Source organism: Bufo bufo, chromosome 8 (assembly GCF_905171765.1).
Source record: "Bufo bufo chromosome 8, aBufBuf1.1, whole genome shotgun sequence".
Taxonomy (NCBI): Eukaryota; Metazoa; Chordata; class Amphibia; order Anura; family Bufonidae; genus Bufo; species Bufo bufo.
The window spans coordinates 179923367-179948154 of NC_053396.1; the positions used below are offsets into that span (position 1 = coordinate 179923367).

The 24788-nt window shown below is 50.8% G+C and overlaps 2 protein-coding genes across 2 annotated transcripts in view; one reads left to right on the forward strand and one right to left on the reverse strand.

Annotated features, from left to right (window-relative positions):
• The window catches only part of SAE1 (SUMO1 activating enzyme subunit 1), a 45898-nt gene extending 35435 nt beyond the window's left edge, over positions 1–10463 (reverse strand). Inside the window, exons 1-3 of the mRNA XM_040405439.1 lie at positions 10304–10463; positions 6735–6846; positions 3837–4010 (exon numbers count right to left, since the gene is read on the reverse strand). Coding sequence (XP_040261373.1) covers positions 3837–4010; positions 6735–6846; positions 10304–10395 — 378 coding nt within the window. The 5' untranslated portion in view covers positions 10396–10463. The remainder of the gene's footprint in view (positions 1–3836; positions 4011–6734; positions 6847–10303) is intronic.
• A 12386-nt stretch (positions 10464–22849) lies between these two features.
• The window catches only part of ZC3H4 (zinc finger CCCH-type containing 4), a 33662-nt gene continuing 31723 nt past the window's right edge, over positions 22850–24788 (forward strand). Inside the window, exon 1 of the mRNA XM_040442495.1 lies at positions 22850–23188. Coding sequence (XP_040298429.1) covers positions 23097–23188 — 92 coding nt within the window. The 5' untranslated portion in view covers positions 22850–23096. The remainder of the gene's footprint in view (positions 23189–24788) is intronic.

Consider the following 24788-nt stretch of genomic DNA (forward strand, 5'->3'; position numbering starts at 1 on the left):
GGTTGGAGACCAGACTTTATAAACTACTTGGAAGTTTTCCACTGCTAGTCCTGGGCTACTGGAAACTGCACTGCAAAACCACTGTGGACTCGGCGTGACCATAACTTACATACAAAGTGGAATTCTCACCTCCAAGTCATGACATATTGCTAGGATAAGCCGTATTTAAGAACACTTTGCTGCACAGTGGCGTCCAGTCACCTGCTATGCAGGGAACCGCAGCACAGCTCTATTCACGTGAATGGCGCCGGCTGCAGTTCCCTGCACAGTGGGGTATCCTGGAGCACGGTTGTGGCTGCAAAGATGAATCAGTGCTGCAGATCCTTCATTCTCAGGATCCGAGGGGTCCAAGAGGTCAGTCCCTATGATATGCCACCACTTTACAAGATGGGAATACCCCGCTAAGGGCTCTTTCACACTTGCGTTCTTTTCTTCCGGCATAGAGTTCCGTCGTCGGGGCTCTATGCCAGAAGAATCCTGATCAGGATTATCCCCATGCATTCTGAATAGAGAGAAATCCGTTCAGGATGCATCAGGATGTCTTCAGTTCCGGAACGGAACGTTTTTTGGCCGGAGAAAATACCGCAGCATGCTGCGCTTTTTGCAAAAATCCTGAACACTTGCCGCAAGGCCGGATCCGGAATTAATGCCCATTGAAAGGCATTAATCCGGATCCGGCCTTAAGCTAAACGTCGTTTCGGCGCATTACCGGATCCGACGTTTAGCTTTTTCTGAATGGTTACCATGGCTCCCAGGACGCTAAAGTCCTGTTTGCCATGGTAAAGTGTAGTGGGGAGCGGGGGAGCAGTATACTTACCGTCTGTGCGGCTCCCTGGGCGGTTCAGAGTGACGTCAGGGCGCCCCACGTGCATGGATGACGTGATCGCATGGATTACGTCATCCATGCGCATGCGGCGCCCTGACGTAATTCTGGAGCGCCCCGGGAGCCGCACGGACTGTAAGTATACTGCTCCCCCGCTCCCCACTACTACTACGGCAACCAGGACTTTAATAGCGTCCTAGGTGCCATAGTAACACTGAACGCATTTTGAAGACTGATCCGTCTTCAAATGCTTTCAGTTCACTTGCGGTGTTACGGATCCGGCGGGCACCTCCGGCAAATGGAGTGCACGACGTATCTGGACAACGCAAGTGTGAAAGAGGCCTAAAAGGATTGTCCAATACTTAGATATTCAAGATAGGTCATCAATATCAGATTGATGGGGGGCCAGACAGCCCCACAGATTTGGGGCAGCCACTGGTGCCGAAAACTATACAGTGGGTGGAAGGCTCTTGTCCACTGGTTTGTTTCTGGCTCCAGCCCAGGGGTGGGCCACCTCCAGAACTCCAGCTGTTGTAAAACTACAACTCCCAAAAAGCATAGTTCCTCTATTTTTCTCAGAACTTTCATAGAAATGAACAGAGCATGCTGGGAATTGTAGTTTCACAACAGCTGGAGTGCTGGAGGTTGCTGACCCCTGCTCTAGCCTATTGCAGCTCAGCTCCTGTTCACTAGAATGGGAGCCAAGCTGCAGTACCCCTGCACGGCCACTACACAGTGAACAGAGCCGTCTGCTTCCAGCTCCATCCACTGTATGTTTTCCGACTCCTTCTGTGAACAGCCGATTGGTGTGTGTGTGTGCCGGGTGTCAGACCCTCACCGATCTGATATGGATGACCTATCCTGAGGAGAGACCATCAATAGGAAAGTAACCAGAAAACCCTTTGAAAAGGTTATTTCCCCACGACTGAAGGCCTACCCTAAGGCCTCATGCACACGACTGTATGTATTTTGCGGTCCGCAAAAAATGGATCCACCAAAAATACGGATGACATCCGTGTGCATTCCGTATTTTGAACAGCTGGCCCGGGATAGAACAGCCCTATCCTTGTCCGTAATGCGGACAAAAATAAGACATGTTCTATTTTTTTGCGGAACGGAAACGGAATGCACACGCAGTACCTTCCGTTTTTTTTTGCGGACCCATTGAAATTAATGGTTCCGTATACGGTCCACAAAAAAATAAAAATAAAATACGTTTGTGTGCATGAGGCCTAATGCTGAAAGATAAGTAACGCAATCTAAGTGAGGTTATACATATAAAGCTGTCTGCAATGAGCTCCTGGACACAATCAAGATGGGCACATACAAAAAATATAACCCCCCCCCCCCCCCCCCCCCCCCGGCAGCTTCCTGTTGCTACGCTCTACTTCCTCCCAGACACAAAAATCTGGCACAGGGCTGAAAAAGGGAGCGGGAGCTTTTATTATCAAGACAGCCGTCCCTGTCAACACTCGGACGGCGTGGACTCGGAAAATGGTGCTTCCTCTCATAACAATGAGCGGCTACCATTGTTCTCCCCGCACACAGAGACCGCACGTGCACCCAAGTATTGTGCGCCTCCTATCGCAAACTGAGCTTTTCATTGCCTCTATTAAGGGATAAACATGTGTGACCCTTACATCTAGATTTTAGGAAATCACATTCAGAGCAGTGCCCTAATATAATAAACTATATAATATAACTCCCCAGAGCAGAGTGGTCACTGCCTAGATTTAGGTAGTCTGTGATTGTTCCTATTGTCAGGACCCATGTCCGTACACCTCTCTTCACATTTTTTTTGGCTACATCGATGCCATGTCTTCCATAGACACGTTATTGACTCCAACTATATAAAAAAAATTATAGATTTCATTTACTGTGCCTCTCATCGTAGGAAAGCATAGTAGATTAGGACTTTCTATATAATTCTGATGAGGGGTAGTCTTTTGGCGTATCCTGGGAGTATGGGGAACTATAGACACTGTTTGCACGCACGCTGGGAGCTTTCCAGGTGCACACGTGTCAAGTGTGGAATGAACAAGATGTAAGCTGAGGCACAATTGGGCATATGGATCACGAGACAACCCCAGTAAGGACAGTTCATGAACCTACAACATTAAAGGGGTTCTGCACTTTTCTTTAACTGATGATCTATCCTCTGGATAGATCATCAGCATCTGATCGGCAGGGTCCGACACCCGGGACCCCCGCCAATCAGCTGTTTGAGAAGGCAGCAGCGCCGCGGCCTTCTCACTGTTTACCGCTGGCCGAGTGACGTCACGACTTGTATCACTGGCCTGGGCGGGGCTAAGCTCCGTTCCCTTGAATAGAGCTTAGCCCCGCCCAGGCCAGTTGATACTAGTCCTGATGTCACCCGGCCAGCGGTAAACAGTGAGAAGGCCGCGACGCTGCTGGAACGCTGCTGCCTTCTCAAACAGCTGATTGGCGGGGGTCCCAGGTGTCGGACCCCCGCCGATCAGATGCGGATGATCTATCCTGAGGATAGATCATCAGTTTAAACAAAGTGCAGAACCCCTTTTCACTGGAGTCAAAAGCTGTTAAAGAAACCCTCTCTTCATCTAGAACAGGGATCAGCAACCTGCGGCCCTCCAGCTGTGGTGCAACTACAACGCCCAGCATGCTTAATTCACTTCTACGAGTTCCAAGAACAGCCAAGCAAGTGTGCATACTGGAAGTCATAGTTTCCCTACCGCTGGAGTTCTGCATAGTGCTAATGCCAGCTCCAGAGGACCCAACAATAGGATTACAATATGCACATTGACTTTCTTTCCCATTGCAGTGGCATCAGACACTTGCGGTTCTCAATGCAGATTACAGTTCATTAAGGGAGCTTCCATAATCAAGGGCATCAAGTGATGAAGTTAACATCAGGATGCTGATGTAACAAAAATGGACTGACCAAAGCAGGCAACCCCTTTAAACAGCACTCTGGTGGATGATTTTAGTCACTGCCCAGAATATGGATTTTAGTGGGTTAGACGATGATACTCACTGCATCAAAATCCTTAAAGAAGTCTTCCTCTTTCTCCTCAATGTTGTCTTTATTTACTGTCACCTCTACCATCGGATTGAGATTCTGCGCCCGCACCAGGGAGGCTTCTGCTCTGTTGCGACCAAGAGATCCAGTTGGGATCAGGAACTGAGCGCGGGAGTCCTCCTCACATACCTAAAATAACAACTTGTGGTTAATGGCTGTCATGGACAACCTGCATCCCGTTACAACCACAAGGATCGGCGAGAACGCAGATTCAAACCTTTATATGCTATGGTCAATAGGAAGGCTCCCTTTGTCACCCTATTGGGGCACCCCACCCTAGAATGACAGGGGCATCTATGGCGGCCAGAAGCCCCAGGGCTGCCACTGGTAGGGATATATGGGGTCATTTATCAAACTGGTGTAAAGTAGAACTAGCTTAGTTGCCCATAGCAAACCATTCCACTTTGGAAAATAAAAGGTGGAATCTGATGGTTGCTATGGGCAACTAAACCAGTTCTACTTTACACCAGCTTGATAAATGACCCCACTAGTTCCTACTGTAAGAATTGTATAGTAAAAGTACAATAAAGTAATGAAAGTCTAGAGGGCAGTAAAGTTCATTTTCCTCAGGCAACGTGGTACCTTAAAGAGGACCTTTAATGTTTTTTTTTTAAATTCTAGATAAATACCTTTACTTGCATGGTACCCCCCGCAGATGCTGCCACCGACAGTTTGTTTTAAAATATCGCTCCTATGCCCCACTGTAGTTTTCCCGCAAAGTATGTTAATACTGAGCATCGGTACAGGGAGGAGGAGACCCCAGGGTTTCTCAATAGGCGTCTCCTTCTCCCTGGCTGTGACGCTCTCCGTCAGGGAGGAGACGCCCACTGAGAAACCCTGGGGTCTCCTCCTCCCTGTACCGATGCTCAGTATTAACATACTGAGTGGGAAAACTATAGGGGGCAGCGTGGGGCGCAGGAGCGATATTTAAAAAAAAAAAAAGGCAGGGTGGCTGCAGCATCAGCAGGGGGTACCCCGCAAGTAAAGGCACTGTATTTATCTAGAATAAAAAACAAACAAACAAACATGAAAGGTCCTCTTTAAGGAGAAAAAATAATAATAAAAAAAAAAGAGAAATAACTTTTTCTCCTTTTAAAGATGATCTCAAACTCCCTCCACGCTCCAATAAAAGTTTGTTCCATCTGCCTATTAGGGTTAACCCTAACCTAATTTCTATAAGAGCGAGCTAGCAGCATGGACGCCATTTTTCAATGCATCAGGTGATTGTCGAGGTTATATATAGTATATGAAGAAATAACTTCAAAAATATGTTTCTAGCAAAAAAAAAAGCGGAGGGAATTTTTGCCTATGGGATGCATTCTACGAAATCCTAAAAGCGCAGGAAGCCACAGGGAATTTGACGTTTCCTCTCCTGCCCTATTTTTGGAGCTGCTGTTGGGAGGGGTTCCATTAATTACCAGATATTAGGGAAATGCTGATTATGCAATAATGTAATATTTTGGGCAGCAGCTGATGGTCTTCTACTAGAACTGGAAAGCTAAGAGGGCCCCCTTGTGGCAGATGTAAAGAACACACTATGCCCAGAACTGGAGACAGGACAATGCAGCCAATGATAAGGCCAGGTAATCCTCCTGAGCAGTCGTCAGCTATATAACGGGATTGGTCAGGATTGTTTACCACCGATGTTTCTGTGTGCGTTACATTTCAGGGGAATACCATTTCTCCTTATGGAGAGCACGTAAACAGCGTGAGGAGTCTTATAGGCCAGGAATTCTGGGAAGAGGATATGCACCCCCAGAATGCCCGGGCCCCTCCTCTAGAGCATACTTACTTGCTCCCCGGCACCCGCATCTCTCTGGATCCCTGAATGGACGCCAATGCATCTGCCCGTTGCTCTGATCAAAACATCCGGCAACGTGGGGGCAGCCAATAGCAGGCTGCGACGGTAACCAGCCTCCCTGGCATCGCAGGTGACACTAGGAAGGGTGGTCACCATCGTGGCCTGCTATTGGCTGCTCCCCCCGTCGTCGGATGTTTTTATCTGTTCGACGGGAAGGTGCAGCGGTGGCCGTGCAGGGATCCGTAGGGACGAGGGTGCCAGGCTGCAGGCAAGTATGCTCTAGACGAGGGGCCCTGGCATTCTGGGGGGTCATTATAGGGGTTGGATAACCCCTTTAAGCCAGCACCTGATCTGCAGGCAGCTGAGATTGGGGTGATTGCCCCTCATCAGTGCAGAGAGTACTAGCTTAACTGGGTGACAGGCGTAGGTCTGTGGTATGGTATGTATTCTACGCAGCTGTCCATACATTTCACTGGTTGCCATGTAATACATCACTTCCAGATGTGCAGCCACCAGCAAAATCAGGAGATCACTGGGTTCAGCAGAAATTCACTGACAGCAAGCAGAGTTCCAGTTAAAAAAAAGCCATACAGGTGAAAAATCTATTTAAAGTGATTTTCTGGGATTTTCATATTGATGGCCTATTCTTAGGATAGACCATCAATATGAGATTGGCGGGGGTCCGACTCCCAACAGCTCCATCAATCAGCTGCATGCCACAGAGGTCCACGAGTGTCGCGGCCTCTTACTAGGCCGGTGATGTCACATTCATTGGTCACGTGGCCTGGGCGCAGCCGAGTCCCATTCAAGTGAATGGGGTTGAGCTGCAATACCAATCATGGCCACTATCCATTGGACGGCGCTATGCATGGTGAGCTGCAAGGAGGCCACAGTGCCACAGTGCTCATCAGGGCTTCCCCGAAAATACAAGTAGAGCCTCGTGAAATGTGAACCCCCCCCCCCCCTTTACAAGAGAAGGGATTAAGCATAGGCTCATTTTGTCTGGCCGCCGTAATAAATCACATCTCATAACTGTAGGCTTCTTCTCCCACCTTCTGATGATCCATCATGGTCAGTCCCTTCACTCCTGCCAGGATGAGATTCTTGGCCACTTCAGCGCCCAGTCCCCGCAGCCCCACCAGGAGGACCTTAGATGTTCTGAGCCTGCAGAGGAGAAGACACAAGGGTTTAGCCTGACTACGACTACGGATACCACTCCTACAGGACAGCAAGTCTTTGCCTGCCTAATTCCAGATTATGGCTTCACGTACAAGAAAATCCCTTTAATCCGGCATTGAGGGAATCAAGAAGCATCCGATTCCCGGTGGATTTTCTCTGGTCAGTCTTCTGCTCCTCATTTATCTAGAGCCCCAACCATACCATTTGCCCTCTACCACACTACACTTTTAAAGGGGGGCTCTGAGATTAGTGTAAAAATAAAAACAGGGGTCTCCTTTCCCAGAAGCAAGCGAATGGGCTTGAGATGCAGTGTCAGAAATGTCTCACCCATCATCGGCACTCCGGTCCAGTGTCCAGCTCTTTTCTCCTCTGCCTCTAATCCCTGCTGGACCGGAGGAGGCGTCACCACTGCCGGCCAATCACTGGTCTCAATGGTGACAAGTGCAGGCAACGGAGCACTGGCGACAGGCAAAGTATTTTTTTTATAAAATCCCTGCCTGCCAATATTAAGAGCTGCTTTCACACTAGGGCTGCAGTAAACGATTATTTTACAATTAATCAAATAAATAGACTGTTTTCCTTTATAAAAACTCACCAGACCCCCTGCAATCAGTCCCCAACACCCTTCGTTCCCCACGTGCGATCAGCCTAAGTGCATCAATTCTCCCAGTGCCTTCAGCTCTCCCCCACCCCAGTGCCATCAGCGCCTTCATGCGATCCATTGCCATGTCCCCCACTATCTTAGTGCCACCAGATCAGCCCCGCCATGTCCCCCCATGCCACCAGATCAGCCCCGCCATGTCCCCCAGTGCCACCAGATCAGCCCCGCCATGTCCCCCAGTGCCACCAGATCAGCCCCGCCATGTCCACCAGATCAGCCCCGCCATGTCCCCCAGATCAGCCCCGCCATGTCCCCCAGATCAGCCCCGCCATGTCCCCCAGTGCCACCAGATCAGCTCCTCCGTGTCCCCCAGTGCCACCAGATCAGCTCCTCCGTGTCCCCCAGTGCCACCAAATCAGCTCCTCCATGTCCCCCAGTGCCACCAAATCAGCTCCTCCATGTCCCCCAGTGCCACCAAATCAGCTCCTCCATGTCCCCCAGTGCCACCAAATCAGCTCCTCCATGTCCATGCACTATGACCTGACGATGTGTCAGATTCCAGTGCAGCGCGGTACAGGCCGGCGGGTGACCACGGAGCGGTAAGTAATAGCAAGCGCTTCACTCCCGCTCCGTGGTCACATGACACAAACGAATCCTCGATGCAAACAATTAGCATTGTGGATTTTTTTGTGTTAAATTACTCGATTCAATCGAGTAATCGTTTTAGCCCCATTTCACACATTCAGTGTTTGATCAGCGATTGTGAGTCAAAAACACAGAACAGGAGCAGATCTCTCCATTATTTGGTCACTCTTAGGCCCCTTTCACACGGGCGAGATTTCCGCAAGGGGGCAATGTGTGAGGTGAACGCATTGCACCCGCACTGAATCCGGACCCGTTCATTTCTATGGGACTGTGCACACGAGCGGTGGTTTTCACGCATCACTTGTGCGTTGCGTGAAAATCGCAGCATGTTCTATATTGTGTGTTTTTCACGCAACGCAGGCCCCATAGAAGTGAATGGGGCTGCGTGAAAATCGCAAGCGTCCACAAGCAAGTGCAGATGTGGTGCGATTTTCACGTATGGTTGCTAGGAGACGATTGGGGTGGGGACCCGATCATTATTATTTTCCCTCATAACATGGTTATAAGGGAAAATAATAGCATTCTTAATACAGAATGCATAGTAAATTAGGGATGGAGGGGTTAAAAATAAAATTAAAAAATTTAACTGACCTCATCCACTTGTTCGCGCAGCCCGACTTCTCTTCTGTCTTCTTTTTTGAGGACCTGGGAGAAAAGGACCTTTGGTGACGTCACTGCGCTCATCACATGATCCATCACCATGTGATGAGCGCAGTGACGTCACCAAAGGTCCTTAAAGAAGAAGAAAGAAGACAAGCCGGGCTGCGCGAACAAGTGGATGAGGTCAGTTAAATTTTTTAATTTTATTTTTAACCCCTCCATCCCTAACTTACTTTGCATTCTGTATTAGGAAAGCTATTATTTTCGCTTATAACCATGTTATAAGAGAAAATAATAAAATTTACACAACACCGATCCCAAACCCGAACTTCTGTGAAGACGCATTAAAACACTTTGCACTCGCGCAGGGAAGTTTAAGTGTGAAAGGCCTCGGGGCAGCACGCTGCGCACCAGGGCACCGCGCACCAGGGCACCGCGCACCACGGGGCAGCACACCATGCACCGCACCACGGGGCAGCACACCATGCACCGCACCACGGGGCAGCACACCATGCACCGCACCACGGGGCAGCACACCATGCACCGCACCACGGGGCAGCACACCATGCACCGCACCACGGGGCAGCACACCATGCACCGCACCACGGGGCAGCACACCATGCACCGCACCACACCATGCACCACGGGGCAGCACACCATGCACCGCACCACGGGGCAGCACACCATGCACCGCACCTCGGGGCAGCACACCATGCACCGCACCTCGGGGCAGCACACCATGCACCGCACCTCGGGGCAGCACACCATGCACCGCACCTCGGGGCAGCACACCATGCACCGCACCTCGGGGCAGCACACCATGCACCGCACCTCGGGGCAGCACACCATGCACCGCACCTCGGGGCAGCACACCATGCACCGCACCTCGGGGCAGCACACCATGCACCGCACCTCGGGGCAGCACACCATGCACCGCACCTCGGGGCAGCACACCATGCACCGCACCTCGGGGCAGCACACCATGCACCGCACCTCGGGGCAGCACACCATGCACCGCACCTCGGGGCAGCACACCATGCACCGCACCTCGGGGCAGCACACCATGCACCGCACCTCGGGGCAGCACACCATGCACCGCACCTCGGGGCAGCACACCATGCACCGCACCTCGGGCAGCACACCATGCACCGCACCTCAGGGCAGCACACCATGCACCGCACCTCAGGGCAGCACACCATGCACCGCACCTCAGGGCAGCACACCATGCACCGCACCTCAGGGCAGCACACCATGCACCGCACCTCAGGGCAGCACACCATGCACCGCACCTCCAGGGCAGCACACCATGCACCGCACCTCCAGGGCAGCACACCATGCACCGCACCTCCAGGGCAGCACACCATGCACCGCACCTCCAGGGCAGCACACCATGCACCGCACCTCAGGGCAGCACACCATGCACCGCACCACAGGGCAGCACACCATGCACCGCACCTCCAGGGCAGCACACCATGCACCGCACCACAGGGCAGCACACCATGCACCGCACCACAGGGCAGCACACCATGCACCGCACCTCCAGGGCAGCACACCATGCACTACACCACACATCCATAGGTCCACTATCAGAATCACCTCCTCTGAGCCTCCAGCCCCCAGAGGCGGATCTGCCGGTCATACTGCGCGGCCTCCTCCTCACTGATCACCGCCTCCTCTTTCTCCACCATCTTTTTCCCGGTTCACACGCGCCGAATGAATGGACGACAACAGGGGGCGTGGCCAGCCGACGTCACTACCCGCCCGCCGGACCAGGTGACCTTCTCCTGCCCGCCCTTTCCTCTCCGTGTCATGTGACTTATTGCCGCCTTGTGATTGGTCTGTAGAGAAGTTGGTCCGTGTATAGGGAGATTGTCATGCAGACCAATCTGCTGTAAAGAGTAGTGAATTGTTGGACGGTTTTTACCCAATAGCAAACATGGCTACGTTTCTGTCAGTTCCCTTTTGACCCCTTTAGATCAGGATCAGCATAAGCTGGTGCTAAACGTATTTTAGTGGCGCCCTCTGCCGGCAGTGCTGAGTACTGCAGTGTGTGCTGCTGCTATTGGTCCCCTGGGTTTTCCAGGTATTTAGCCATCAGTGTATGAATTTAGGAGCACATGCACATGACCGTATGTATTTTGCGATCCTCAAAAAATACGGATGACGTCCGTGTACATTCTGCATTTTGCAGTCCTATCCTTGTCTGTGATGCGGACAAGAATAGGACATGTTCTATATTTCTGCGGAACGGACATGGAGTAACTTCCGTTTTTTTTGCGGACCCATTGAAATGAATGGTTCCACATACGGTCCGTAAAAAAACTAAACGGACACAAAAGATTTGTGTGCATGAGCCCTAAGGGCGTCAGACCCCGAAGACCCCCCAAACCAGTAGAACAGTCTTCAGGTATTTTACCGTAGTTTGGGTTAGGCTACATGCACATGACCGTGCCATTTTTTGCGGTCCGCAAATCGCGGATCTGCAAAAACCGGAAGATGCCCCTGTGCCTTGAGCAATTTGCGGAACGGGCGGCCCATTGTAGACATGCCTATTCTTGTCCGCAAAACGGACAAGAATAGGACATGCTATATTTTTGTTTGCGGGGCCACGGAACGGTGCAACGGATGCGGACATCACACGGATTGCTGTCTGCATCTTTTGCGGCGCCGTTGAAGTGAATGGGTCCGCACCCGAGCCGCAAAAACTGCGGCTCGGATGCGGTCCGGAAAAAACGGTCGTGTGCATGAGGCCTTATGTGAAGGAAATTCCTGGACGACGACTACAATTCATGGATTCACACACAGGATGAATTTATTAAAGGGGTATTCCGGTTAGGCCTCATGCACACGACCGTTGTGTGTTTTGCAGTCCGCAAATTCTGGATCCGCAAAACACGGATGGCGTCCGTGTGCGTTCTGCAATTTGCGGAACGGCACGGACAGCCATTGATATAACTGCCTATTCTTGTCCGCAAAACGGACAAGAATAGGACAGGTTATATTTTTTTTGCGGGGCCATGGAACGGAGCAACGGATGCGAACAGCACACGTAATGCTGTCCGCATCTTTTGTGGCCCCATTGAAGTGAATGGATCCGCATCCAAGCCGCCAAAACTGCGGACCAAAACAATGGCCGTGTGCATGAGGCCTTACATTAAGTTATCCTACCGCTGGGACCAGCTGCCGTCCCTTAGGGCTCATGCACAGAGACGTATTTTCTTCAGTTTTTTTTGCGGACCTTATGCATAACCATTCATTTCAATGGGTCCGCAAAAAAAACAACAGAAATTACTCAGTGTTCATTCCATTTCCGTATGTCTGCATGTCCGTTGCGCAAAAATATAGAACATGTCCTATTCCTGTCTACATAACGGACAAGGATAGGACCGTTCTATTAGGGGCCAGCCGTTCCGCAAAATACAGAATGCACACGGACGTCATCCATATTTTTTGCGAACCCCAAAGTACATATGGTCGTGTGCATGAGCCCTTAATAGAACGTAATGCGGACAATAATAGGACATTATTTTTATGCGAAACGCACAATCGAGTCATTTCCATTTTTTTGTGGTCCCATTGAGGTAAATGGTTCTGCATACAGCCTGCAAAACGAGGATCCTTGAAAAAAAAAAGGGTGACGTCCATGTTGCGTTTTTTTTGCGGATCCATCGTAACAATGTCTGTCCTTATTCCGTTTTTTTTACAGGTCCTTATGCGGAACCATTCACTTCAATGGAGCTTGAAAAAAACGGAAATTACTCTGTATGTATTCCATGTCCGTTCCGCAAAAAAATAAAATAAAATAGAACACGTCCTATTCTTGTCCGTTTTGCAGACGAGGACAGGCATTGTTACAATGGATCCCTTAGGGCTCATGCACACGACCGTATGTAGTTTGCGATCCACAAAGCACGAATCCGCAAAAAATACGGATGATGTCTGTGTGAGGCCTCTTGCACACAAACGTGTGTGCCCCGTTGCCGTATTGCGGATCCGCAATACACTGGTGCCGTTCCGTGGGCATTCTGCATCACAGATGCGGACCCATTCACTTCAATGGGTTCACAAATCCGGAGATGTGGAATGGTGCGGAACGGAACCCTATGGAAGCACTCCATGTCCTATCTTTTTGCGGCCGGCCGGATCATGGACGCATTAAAGTGAATGGGTCTGCGATCCGCTGCGGCTGCCCCACGGACTGTGCTCGTGCATTGCGGCCCGCAGCACGACCACGGGGCGCACACGTTCGTGTGCAGGAGGCCTGACATCCATTCTGCATACTTTTTTGGGTGGATCCAATGTAACAATCCCTATCCATGTCTGCAAAACAGACAATATAGGACACATTCTATCTTATTTGCGGAACGGCCATGCGGACACGGAATGCGCACAGAGTTGTTTCCGTTATTTTTTTGGGGGACCCATTGAAGTGAATGGTTCCGCAAAAAAATGGAACGGACACGGAAAGAAAATGAGTTTGTGTGCATGAGCCCTTAGGGCAGTGCTTCTCAATTATTTTCTGTCATGCCCCCCCCCCCCTAGGAAGAAGAAAACATTTCGCGCCCCCCGCGCGACTGTAAATAGTATCATTTGTCTATAAAATTGTTATAAGTACACCTCTGCATAACACTGTATCCTTATTAACGTATAAGAGAATATAAAAAGAAAGAAATGTGGATCGGACACACACTTATGGGGGGATCTGTGGATGACGGACACTTATGGGGGGATCTGTGGATGACGGACACTTATGGGGGGATCTGTGGATGACGGACACTTATGGGGGGATCTGTGGATGACGGACACTTATGGGGGGATCTGTGGATGACGGACACTTATGGGGGGATCTGTGGATGACGGACACTTATGGGGGGATCTGTGGATGACGGACACTTATGGGGGGATCTGTGGATGACGGACACTTATGGGGGGATCTGTGGATGACGGACACTTATGGGGGGATCTGTGGATGACGGACACTTATGGGGGGATCTGTGGATGACGGACACTTATGGGGGGATCTGTGGATGACGGACACTTATGGGGGGATCTGTGGATGACGGACACTTATGGGGGGATCTGTGGATGACGGACACTTATGGGGGGATCTGTGGATGACGGACACTTATGGGGGGATCTGTGGATGACGGACACTTATGGGGGGATCTGTGGATGACGGACACTTATGGGGGGATCTGTGGATGACGGACACTTATGGGGGGATCTGTGGATGACGGACACTTATGGGGGGATCTGTGGATGACGGACACTTATGGGGGGATCTGTGGATGACGGACACTTATGGGGGGATCTGTGGATGACGGACACTTATGGGGGGATCTGTGGATGACGGACACTTATGGGGGGATCTGTGGATGACGGACACTTATGGGGGGATCTGTGGATGACGGACACTTATGGGGGGATCTGTGGATGACGGACACTTATGGGGGGATCTGTGGATGACGGACACTTATGGGGGGATCTGTGGATGACAACACATATGGGGGGATCTGTGGATGACGGACACTTATGGGGGGATCTGTGGATGACGGACACTTATGGGGGGATCTGTGGATGACGGACACTTATGGGGGGATCTGTGGATGACGGACACTTATGGGGGGATCTGTGGATGACGGACACTTATGGGGGGGATCTGTGGATGACGGACACTTATGGGGGGATCTGTGGATGACGGACACTTATGGGGGGATCTGTGGATGACGGACACTTATGGGGGGGATCTGTGGATGACGGACACTTATGGGGGGATCTGTGGATGACGGACACTTATGGGGGGATCTGTGGATGACGGACACTTATGGGGGGATCTGTGGATGACGGACACTTATGGGGGGATCTGTGGATGACGGACACTTATGGGGGGATCTGTGGATGACGGACACTTATGGGGGGATCTGTGGATGACGGACACTTATGGGGGGATCTGTGGATGACGGACACTTATGGGGGGATCTGTGGATGACGGACACTTATGGGGGATCTGTGGATGACGGACACTTATGGGGGGGATCTGTGGCTGGCACTGTTATATATGTGCCAATCCACAGACCCCCCACCCCATAACAGTGCCATCCACAGTGCCCCCCCAGGCCATAACAGTGCCATCCACAGACCCCCACCCCTTAACTGTGCCATCCACAGATTCCGTGTGCCCGCCGCCGCCCTTTAAAGCTATTAAACATGCCCCCCTCACTCCTAATAGTACCGTATATCCGAATTTCTTCTGTATAATGCCGGCAGGCGGGCCGGGCGGCCGGCGCGTCCCTCAGTGACGTCACTTGTCTGCGCCGCCTGCTTCATTCATAAAGCAGGTGACGCAGGCACGTGACATCACTGAGGGACGCGCCGCCCGCCCGGCCTGCCTGCCGGCATTATACAGAAGAAATTCGGATATACGGTACTATTAGGAGTGAGGGGGGCATGTTTAATAACTTTTTATTCAATAATACATTTTATATTAATATACCGGAGGGAGCGGTGGGGCTATAGTACAGTGACCGCACCGCCCCACCGCTATTGACGGCCCCCAGCCCCTGCTCCGTACATCGCGTCCAGCGCCTGCGCTGGCCTCTGATCAGACGGGAGATGAGCGCTTCCACAATGGAAGCGCTCATCTCCCTGCCGCATATTACACTGCGAGCTGTCGGCCGCCCGGCGCCCCTGTTGCTATGGCGCCCTGTGCGGCCGCACACCCCAAAGGCCGGCCCTGAACGAGCCCCCCTTTACGGAGCCTGGCGCCCCCCCTGGGGGGCGCGCCCCACTATTTGAGAAGCACTGATTTAGGGTACTTTCACACTTGCGGCAGAGTAATCCGGCAAGCAGTTCCGTCGTCAGAACTGCCTGCCGGATCCGGCAATCTGCATGCAAACGGACAGCCGGATCCGTCTCACAAATACATTGCAAGAACGGATCCATCTCTCCGTTAGTCATATGGACAAACGGATCCGGTTCTATCTTTTTCACATTTTTACCGGTCTACGCATGCGCAGACCGGAAGGACGGATCCGGCATTGCGGTATTTTAAATGCCGGATCCGGCACTAATACATTTTAATGTAAATTAATGCTGGATCCGGCACTCCGGCAACTGATCCGGAATTTTGGACGGAGATAATACCGCAGCATGCTGCGGTATTTCCTGCATCCAAAACGCTGCTCAGCGACTGAACTGAAGACATCCTGATGCTTCCTGAACGGATTGCTCCCCATTCAGAATGCATGGGGATAAAACTGATCAGTTCTTTTCCAGTATTGAGCCCCTAGGACGGAACTGTATGCCGGAAAAGAATAACGCCAGTGTGAGGGTACCCTTATACACACAGTGCTGTCAGTCACTGATAGCCCCTCCCCCTGTACCGATAGCTGTCAGTCACTGATAGCCCCTCCCCCTGTACCGATAGCTGTCAGTCACTGATAGCCCCTCCCCCTGTACCGATAGCTGTCAGTCACTGATAGCCCCTCCCCCTGTACCGATAGCTGTCAGTCACTGATAGCCCCTCCCTCCTGTACTGATAGCTGTCAGTCACTGATAGCCCCTCCCCCTGTACTGATAGCTGTCAATCACTGATAGCCCCTCCCCCTGTACCGATAGCCGTTCACAGGAGGTGGAGAAAGCAGAGATATAAATGTATAAATTATAGGTTTTACTGAATCTTTTCCCACAAAACGATGTATCCGCTCGGCTCCTCCTGGTGCTTTCAGATTGCGTTGTATTTTGTGATGACAGGTCCGCTTTAAATTCTCTGGCATAGAAAAATCACATATTTTTGTGCAAGTCCGTATTTGCACAAAAATGTGCGACTTTTTGCCCTCTCATGGCACTCTTGTAAGCTGGATTTACACAAGCCAATTATCCGGCAGATTATTGGGAAAAACCGTTCCTGCGAGAGCTCGTTCCTGACGATCTGCCTGCGTAAAGGTGCCACCGATCACCCGATAAACGAGCGAAACGAGTGTTCATCGGGTGATCCTGTCATTCGTGCGGGCGCCACCTAGCAGATTGTGTGGTCCAAACCGTGATTCTGTATAGAGATGAGGGATCCCTATAGCCACCCCTCGTCCTCTTACTGTGGAGGAGATCGCTGCACGTGAATACACGGTCTCCTTCACTGAGCGAGCAGCCGACTGTCCGGAAGGAGAACGCTTCCTTGCTGACAGTCGGCTGTAATATTGTGCAGTGTTAGGCTCCATTCACACGTCCGCAAAATGGGTCCCCATCCGTTCCGCAATTTTGCGGAACGGGTGCGGACCCATTCATTCTCTATGGGGACGGAATGGATGCGGACAGCACACAGTGTGCTGTTCGCATCCGCATTTGCGGTGCGCGGCCCCGATCTTCAGGTCCGCAGCTCCGCAAAAAGATAGAGCATGTCCTATTCTTGTCCGCAGCTGCGGCCAAGAATAGGCATTTCTATAGGGGGTGCCGGCCGGGTGTGTTGCGGTTCTGCAATTTGCGGGTCCGTAAAACACAGCACGGACGTGTGAATGCAGCCTTAGGGTCCATTCACACTTCCGTAAGTGTTTTGCGGATCCGCAAAACACGGACACTGGCAATGTGCATTCCGCAATTTGCGGAGCGCACATCTCCGGCACTATAATAGAAAATGCCTAAGGGTCCATTCACTCGTCCACAAAATGGGTGCAGACCCATTAAATTTCAATGGGGCTGGAATGTGCTGTCCGCATCCGCATTTGTGGATCCGCATTTGCAGATCCGCACTTCCGCATCCGTGTTTCCATTTCCACAAAAAAATAGAACATGTCCTATTCTTGTCCGCAATTGCGGACAAGATTAGGCATTTTCTATTATAGTGCCGGCGATGTGCGATCCGCAAATTGAGGAATGCACATTGCCGGTGTCCGTGTTTTGCGGATCGCAAAACACTTAGGCTTCTTTTTTGTTTTGCGTTCCGTATACGGAACCATTCATTTCAATGGTTCCGCAAAAAAAAACGGAATGTACTCCGTGTGCATTCTGTTTCCGTATTTCCGTTCCGAGAAAAAGATAGAACATGTTCTATTGCCCACAAATCACGTTCCGCGGCTCCATTCAAGTCAATGGGTCCACAAAAAAACGGAAACACATACGGCAATGCATCCGTATGTCTTCCGTATCCGTTCCATTTTTGCGGAACCATCTATTGAAAATGTTACGCCCAGCCCAATTTTTTCTATGTAAATACTGTATACTGTATATGCCATATGGAAAAACGGAACGGAAACAAAAAAATGGAACAACGGATCCGTGAAAAACAGACCGCAAAACACTGAAATAGCCATACGGTAGTGTGAAAGAGGCCTTACGGACGTGTGAATGGACCCTAATCTTGTCTGCAGATGCGGACAAGAGTAGGACATGTTTCATTTTTTTGCGGATCCGCAAAACACTTACGGATGTGTGAATGGACCCTAATCTTGTCTGCAATTGTGGACAAGAATAGGACATGTTCTATTTTTTTGCGGAAACGGAAGCACGGATGTGGAAGTGCGGATCCGCATTGAAAATGAATGGGTCTGCACCTGTTTTGCAAAGTTGCGGAACGGATGCGGACCCATTTTATGGACGTGTGAACCCGCCTTTAGTTTTGTAAAAACACTGCAGCCATTGTTAAAGGGGTTCTCTGGGCTTTTTAAGATTGATGACCTATCCTCAGGATAGGTCATCAATATCAGATCGGCGGGGGACAGACCCATCGATCAGCGCGCGCAGTGCGCACGTACCGTCTGCCTTCCTGCTCGCTGCTGTATGTCTATGGGACAGCAGCAGCAGGGAGGAAGAGAGAAGGGAGACGGCACACTGCGCGCGCTGTCTCCCCGTACAGCTGATCGGCGGGGGTGCCGGGTGTCGATCTGATATTGATGACCTATCCTGAAGATAGGTCATAAAAATTCCGGAGAACCCCTTTAAAGTCTATAGTGAAATATAACACACGCCGCGTACAAAGAGGAATAGTATCAACCCCCTCATACCAGAAAAGTAGAGTAGAAAATCGCAAACCGCGGGTTTGCCAATTTTTCAACTCCTTTTGCACAAATACAGTTTCGACGCTGCCCTCAGCTCTTCATGGATGGGGCCTGGCTGATTTATCAGTTACATGACGAGCCGCTCTTTGATCCCCCTGTGCTGCTGAAGGATGCACCTAATTTATGACGAGATATGCGCCTCCGTTCCCTTGGTGGTAAAATGACCCTGGCCTTTGACTGGAGTCGTTTTTCGCCAGCATTTACTTATTTCCACACGTGATCGTTAGTTCATTTATCAGGGTTGATGCCCCCACCACTCCCAAGTGGCGAGGATGGCAGAAAGACGCCCAAGTGACAATAATTCTGTTTCAAAAGTCGCAAAAAGCGGTCTTGCAACTTTTTTAACCCTGCAACCTGACATAACATTTTTACTGAATGACCCCCAAAGTGTTTTAGCGTGTGACTTTTTTCCCCCCCAAACGTCGCATGCTCAAAATGACCTGAGCGGTCTCATGCTATTTAAAGGGATTATCCGGGTTCAGAGCTGAACTCGGACGTCCCTCCATTTTCACCCCGACAGCCCCCCTGACAGGAGCATCGGAGCAGTTCATGCTAAATCGCGCAGGGCAAAGGCATTTTTTGGAGATCCGGTGACGAACCGGGGCTCTCCATGGGGCTGCCAGGAAGCATGAGATGCTCCGATGCTAGCCTCAGGGGGGCTGCCTGGGTGAAAATAAGGGTATGTCCGGGTTCAGCTCTGAACCTGGACAACCCCTTTAATACTGAGTCCAGCTGCCGGACCCTCCGCACTTTGATTGACAGGGGTATAAACATCATTATACCTGGCCCTGTCAGAGGGCGCAGCAGAGAGAGCAGAGCCTCTAGGTGTAATGGTAACGCCCCCGTTGCTCCTAGAGGCTCATTTGCATATAATAAAACATAATTTTTCTCAGTAATGCGGACACATATGAACATGGGAGCAACACAGATGTCTTCAGCTGCCAAGTGCACACGTAACATAGATGAGAACATATTCCTACCACTTTACAAATCATTAGTCAGACCACACATGGAGTACTGTGTACAGTTCTGGGCTCCTGTGATCAAGGCAAACATAGCAGAGCTGGAGAGGGTCCAGAGGAGGGCAACTAAAGTAATAACTGGAATGGGGCAACTACAGTACCCTGAAAGATTATCAGCATTAGGGTTATTCACTTTAGAAAAAAGACGACTGAGGGGAGATCTAATAACTATGTATAAATATATCAGGGGTCAGTACAGAGATCTATCCCATCAGCTATTTATCCCCAGGACTGTGACTGTGACGAGGGGACATCCTCTGCGTCTGGAGGAAAGAAGGTTTGTACACAAACATAGAAGAGGATTCTTTACGGTAAGAGCAGTGAGACTATGGAGCTCTCTGCCTGAGGAGGTGGTGATGGTGAGTACAATAAAGGAATTCAAGAGGGGCCTGGATGTATTTCTGGAGTGTAATAATATTACAGGATATAGCTACTAGAGAGGGGTCGTTGATCCAGGGAGTTATTCTGATGCCTGATTGGAGTCGGGAAGGAATTTTTTATTCCCCTAAAGTGGGGAAAATTGGCTTCTACCTCACAGTTTTTTTTTGCCTTCCTCTGGATCAACTTGCAGGATAACAGGCCGAACTGGATGGACAGATGTCTTTTTTCAGCCTCAGAAAAACGATGTTCCATGTAAGAGCTCAGCCAGTTACATCGGTACAAAGCTGCTGACAGATGCCCTTTAAACAACTTTCTAAATATTCTTCATAAAAAATATAGAACTATTTTGTTTCAGAGCATGTCCAAGTCCTTCATCTAGCTGGTGGCGCTGCAGCATCAAAACTAGTGAAAGGGAGCGAGTTCAGGTTGGAAACCATAAGTTGCCACAAGGTCCGATATAGGGTCAGTTCTGCTAGGATCAGATCACAAACTGATTATCAGGGGGTCGGAGATAGGATTGCTACCCGGCAGGTGTCGCAACAAAATTTTAGTGGCCCTGCCGGTATTTTTTGTACCCGCAATATTAATTGCTGGTGTTTTCCTATATGGACTGTTACTAATGAGCGCTTTCATTGTTGAGCGCTCATTAGTACAGCCTTTACCCCAAGCCCCCCTCCCCTAGGGTTAAGAAAAAAAAACTCACCTCCTCCATTTGATTGCGCCACGGTGAACCCTCGCTGCAGACTGCAGGACAGGACCTGCGAGACGTCATCAGGCGGGAGCACAGGTCCTGTCCGGAGCTTCCAGTCAGCAGCGAGTGTTCACCGCAGCGCGGTCAAATGGAGGAGGTGGTTTTTTTTGTGCAAAAGCAAAGAAGGGGGCACTAATGGGGGCACTACTCTTACTGGGGGGCACTAACGGGGGTATTACTCTTACTGGGGGGAACTAATGGGGGTATTACTCTTACTGGGGGGCACTAATGGGGGCATTACTCTTACTGGGGGGCACTAATGGGGGCATTACTCTTACTGGGGGGCACTAATGGGGGTATTACTCTTACTGGGGGGCACTAATGGGGGCATTACTCTTACTGGGGGGTACTAATGGGGGCATTACTCTTACTGGGGGGCACTAATGGGGGTATTACTCTTACTGGGGTGCACTAACGAGGGCATTACTCTTACTGGGGGGCACTAATGGGGGCATTACTCTTACCGGGGGGCATTATTAATTCTGGAGCACACTAATGGAGACATTATTCTTTCTAGGGGACACTAAGGGGGCATTATTTTACTTGAGGCCACTAATGGGGGCATTACTATTACTGGGGGGGGGGGGGCAGTGGGGCACTAATGGGGGCATTATTGTTTCTGGGGGGCACCTATGGGGGCATTATTAATTCTGGGGGGGGCACTAATGGGGGCATTATTCTTTCTGGGGGGCACCTATGGGGGCATTATTAATTCTGGGGGGCACTAATGGGGGCATTATTCTTACTGGGGGGCACAAATGGGGGCATTACTATTACTGGAGGCATTAATATTACTGGGGGGCACTAATGGGGCAGTATTAATTATGAGGGGCAGTAATATTATTAGGGGCACTAATGGGGGGACTATTACTTCTGGGGGTGTTAATGGGGTCATTATTAGTACCGGAGGACACTAATGGGGGCATTAATATTATTGGTGGACACTAATGGGGGCATTACTATTACTTCGAGACACTAATGGGGGCACTATTAATTCTGGGGAATCATTATTAGTACTGGGGCATTAATATTACTGGGGGGCACTAATGGAGGCATTATTAATTCTGAGGGGTGCTAATGAGAAGCATTATTATTATTGGGGGGGCACTAATGGGGGCATTACTATTACTTTGAGACACTAATGGGGCAGTATTAATTATGAGGGGCAGTAATATTATTAGGGGGACTAATGGGGGCACTATTAAGTCTGGGGGATCATTATTAGTACTGGGGCATTAATATTACTGGGGGCACTAATGGAGGCATTATCAATTCTGGGGGCACTAAGGGGGTCATTATTAGTACTGGAGAACACTAATGAAGGCATTCATATTACTGGGAGCCACATTATGACATAGCCATGTTAAGCCACGCCTCCAGAACCACACCCCCTTTGGGGTGTTGGCTCACTTGGCCAGTATTTGTTGTGGTAACCCTAGTCCGAGATTAAAAACTGAAGGGTGAAGATTAGGGCCTGGCACTGCCCCTCAGCTCCTGTTAGCGCGTCCTGTGCCCACACATCTGTAACTCCATTCACTGTGGTGATGTCAGACACTCAGCTCGTCTCATAACCAACAACAAGAACAAGTCCAACACTTCGGCTTATAAACTACAACGCCCCTGATGCTTTGCGTCGTGACGTCAGTCCGAACCCCACCCACCCCGACCACTAATCATCTTCTTTCTTCATAAGCTCCGCCCATCAGCCCTCGACGATTGGTCCCCTTCCACGCCACCCCTGAGCGGACCAATCACGACGCTCCCTCCGCTCGCCGCGCCCACCGTCCGGAAAGAACCGAAGCTGTTCGTCCCCTTCGGAAACCCGGCCTCGGTTGGCTTTGTGACGTCACCGTCGGAGCCGCCTCCTCCCAGTCCTGCGCGGTCGCCATCTTGAGTCTGTGTTCTTCTCACTGCGCCACGATACACGGAATCACCTTCTCCCAGGGACTAGCACCCCAAAACCCCCCCACCTGTTTCCCCCCTCGCAACCCCCCATCTCCCCCCTCATATCAACAACCCCTGCCCACCACCATCACCTCAGCAAAGTCTGTAGAGGGGCCGAAGTAGCCCCCCTCTCCTAAATTCGCTCCTTAGCCCACCTGGCCGCCGTGTTACAGTGCAAACCACACGTGGACTCATGTGATGTAGCCAAGTGACATTGTGCACAGACACTAAAGGGGGTAATAATGGCCGTGGAGGGCACCAGTGTCCATGAATCCTCCTCCCCAACATCAAACCATGAAAGTGAACACAACCTCCTCTTCCTCCCCGCCGAAAGGTCGAGTAACAACAGAGTCTGTGTGTCCAGAATAACCCTTGTGTCCACAGGTCTGGAGTGGGGGGCTGGGATGGGCTGAGGGGGGCTCCTCACGATTTTCAGGGGCTCTCACAGCAGGTAAAGAACTGTGCCATTGTCATGTCATGTCTCTCTTCCTGACACCATGGGGGTATTACTCCACGGTGTCTACCTGTAGTCATGGTGATCTTCTATGTCAGTGTTTTAGTTTGGGGGGGGGGGCGGCGAGAGGAGACCCCTGAAAGCTCAACCCATCCCCCTCCTAAAGGGTTAATGTTAAATGTTATGTTGTGAAAAGGGGAAAAAAAAAATATTTATGGACTTGTTGGGGGAGGGGTGATGAAAGGGTTAATTGGGGCGATTCTTGTAGCCTGTGCTGGTCAATGTTGTACTCGTTCAATGCTGTAAATGTAAAATGGTGGAAAGGCCACTTTCACGCTTGCGTCGTTAATTTCCGGTATTGAGATCCGACAGCGGATCTGAATACCGGGAGTAAACGGATCCGTTTTGGGTTTGCACGTCAGGAGGCGGTTCGTTGTGTGAAATCAAAACGGGAAAAAAAACAAAAAACTGATCCGTCCCTAAACACATTGAAAGTCAACGGGTGACGGATCTGGGTTTTTTAGGCTCCTGAACGGATCTCTTTCCATTACGAACGGACGAGGGCTATTTCCGCTATTGAGATCCTCTGCCGGACCTCAATACCGGAAAACAACGCAAGTGTGAAACGGGACTTAAAAAAAAAAATTGTGCGGTTTGATGATTGGAGATCACGATTTCCCAGGACTTGTCCGTGTACAGGACTGGAGGCTGGTTTTCGGAAGCCGCTCCGCTCCCGTCCACGTGTCATGGTTGGTATTGTAGCTGAAGCTTGGTTGAAGTAAATGGGCTTCAGCTGCAGTACCGCACGCGGCCTGTGGTCGGAGGGGGTCACTGTTGTTGGTTGATAGACTGTTGCTGCTTGTGGAGGACACCATGCGGGTAGGTCCGTGCCTGCCCCGCGTCGAAGAGCAGCGACGAGGAGAACCCCATTAAAGGGTTTGTCCAGGGTTTTTTAAAGTGGCGGCCTAAGTGGTCGGTAATGGTCTGACACCCTGCACCGCCACCGTTCAGCCGGTCTTTGTAGCTCCGTCAGCACCATCGACATTGTATCGGCGGGAGCTCGCCGTACAGCACTGACTTCTGTGAGAGCAGCGCTGTAGTTGCAATGTAGGCATGGACATACCCTGGACGACCCCTTAAAGGGGTCCTGCAGTTCTCTTTAAACTGATGATCTATCCTCTGGTCAGATCATCAGCTTCTGATCGTCGGGGGTCCGACACCCGGGACCCCCGCCGATCAGCTGTTTGAGAAGGCTGCGGCCTTCTCGCTGTTTACCGCAGGCCAGTGACATCGCGACTTGTATTAACTGCCCTGAACAGAGCTTAGCCCCCCCCAGGCCAGTGATACTAGTCGTGACGTCACTGGGCCAGCGGTAAACAGGGAGAAGGCCGCAGCGCTGCTGCCTTCTCAAACAGCTGATCGGCGGGGGTCCCGGGTGTCGGACCCCCGCCGATCAGAAAATTGCAGAACCCCTTTAAGT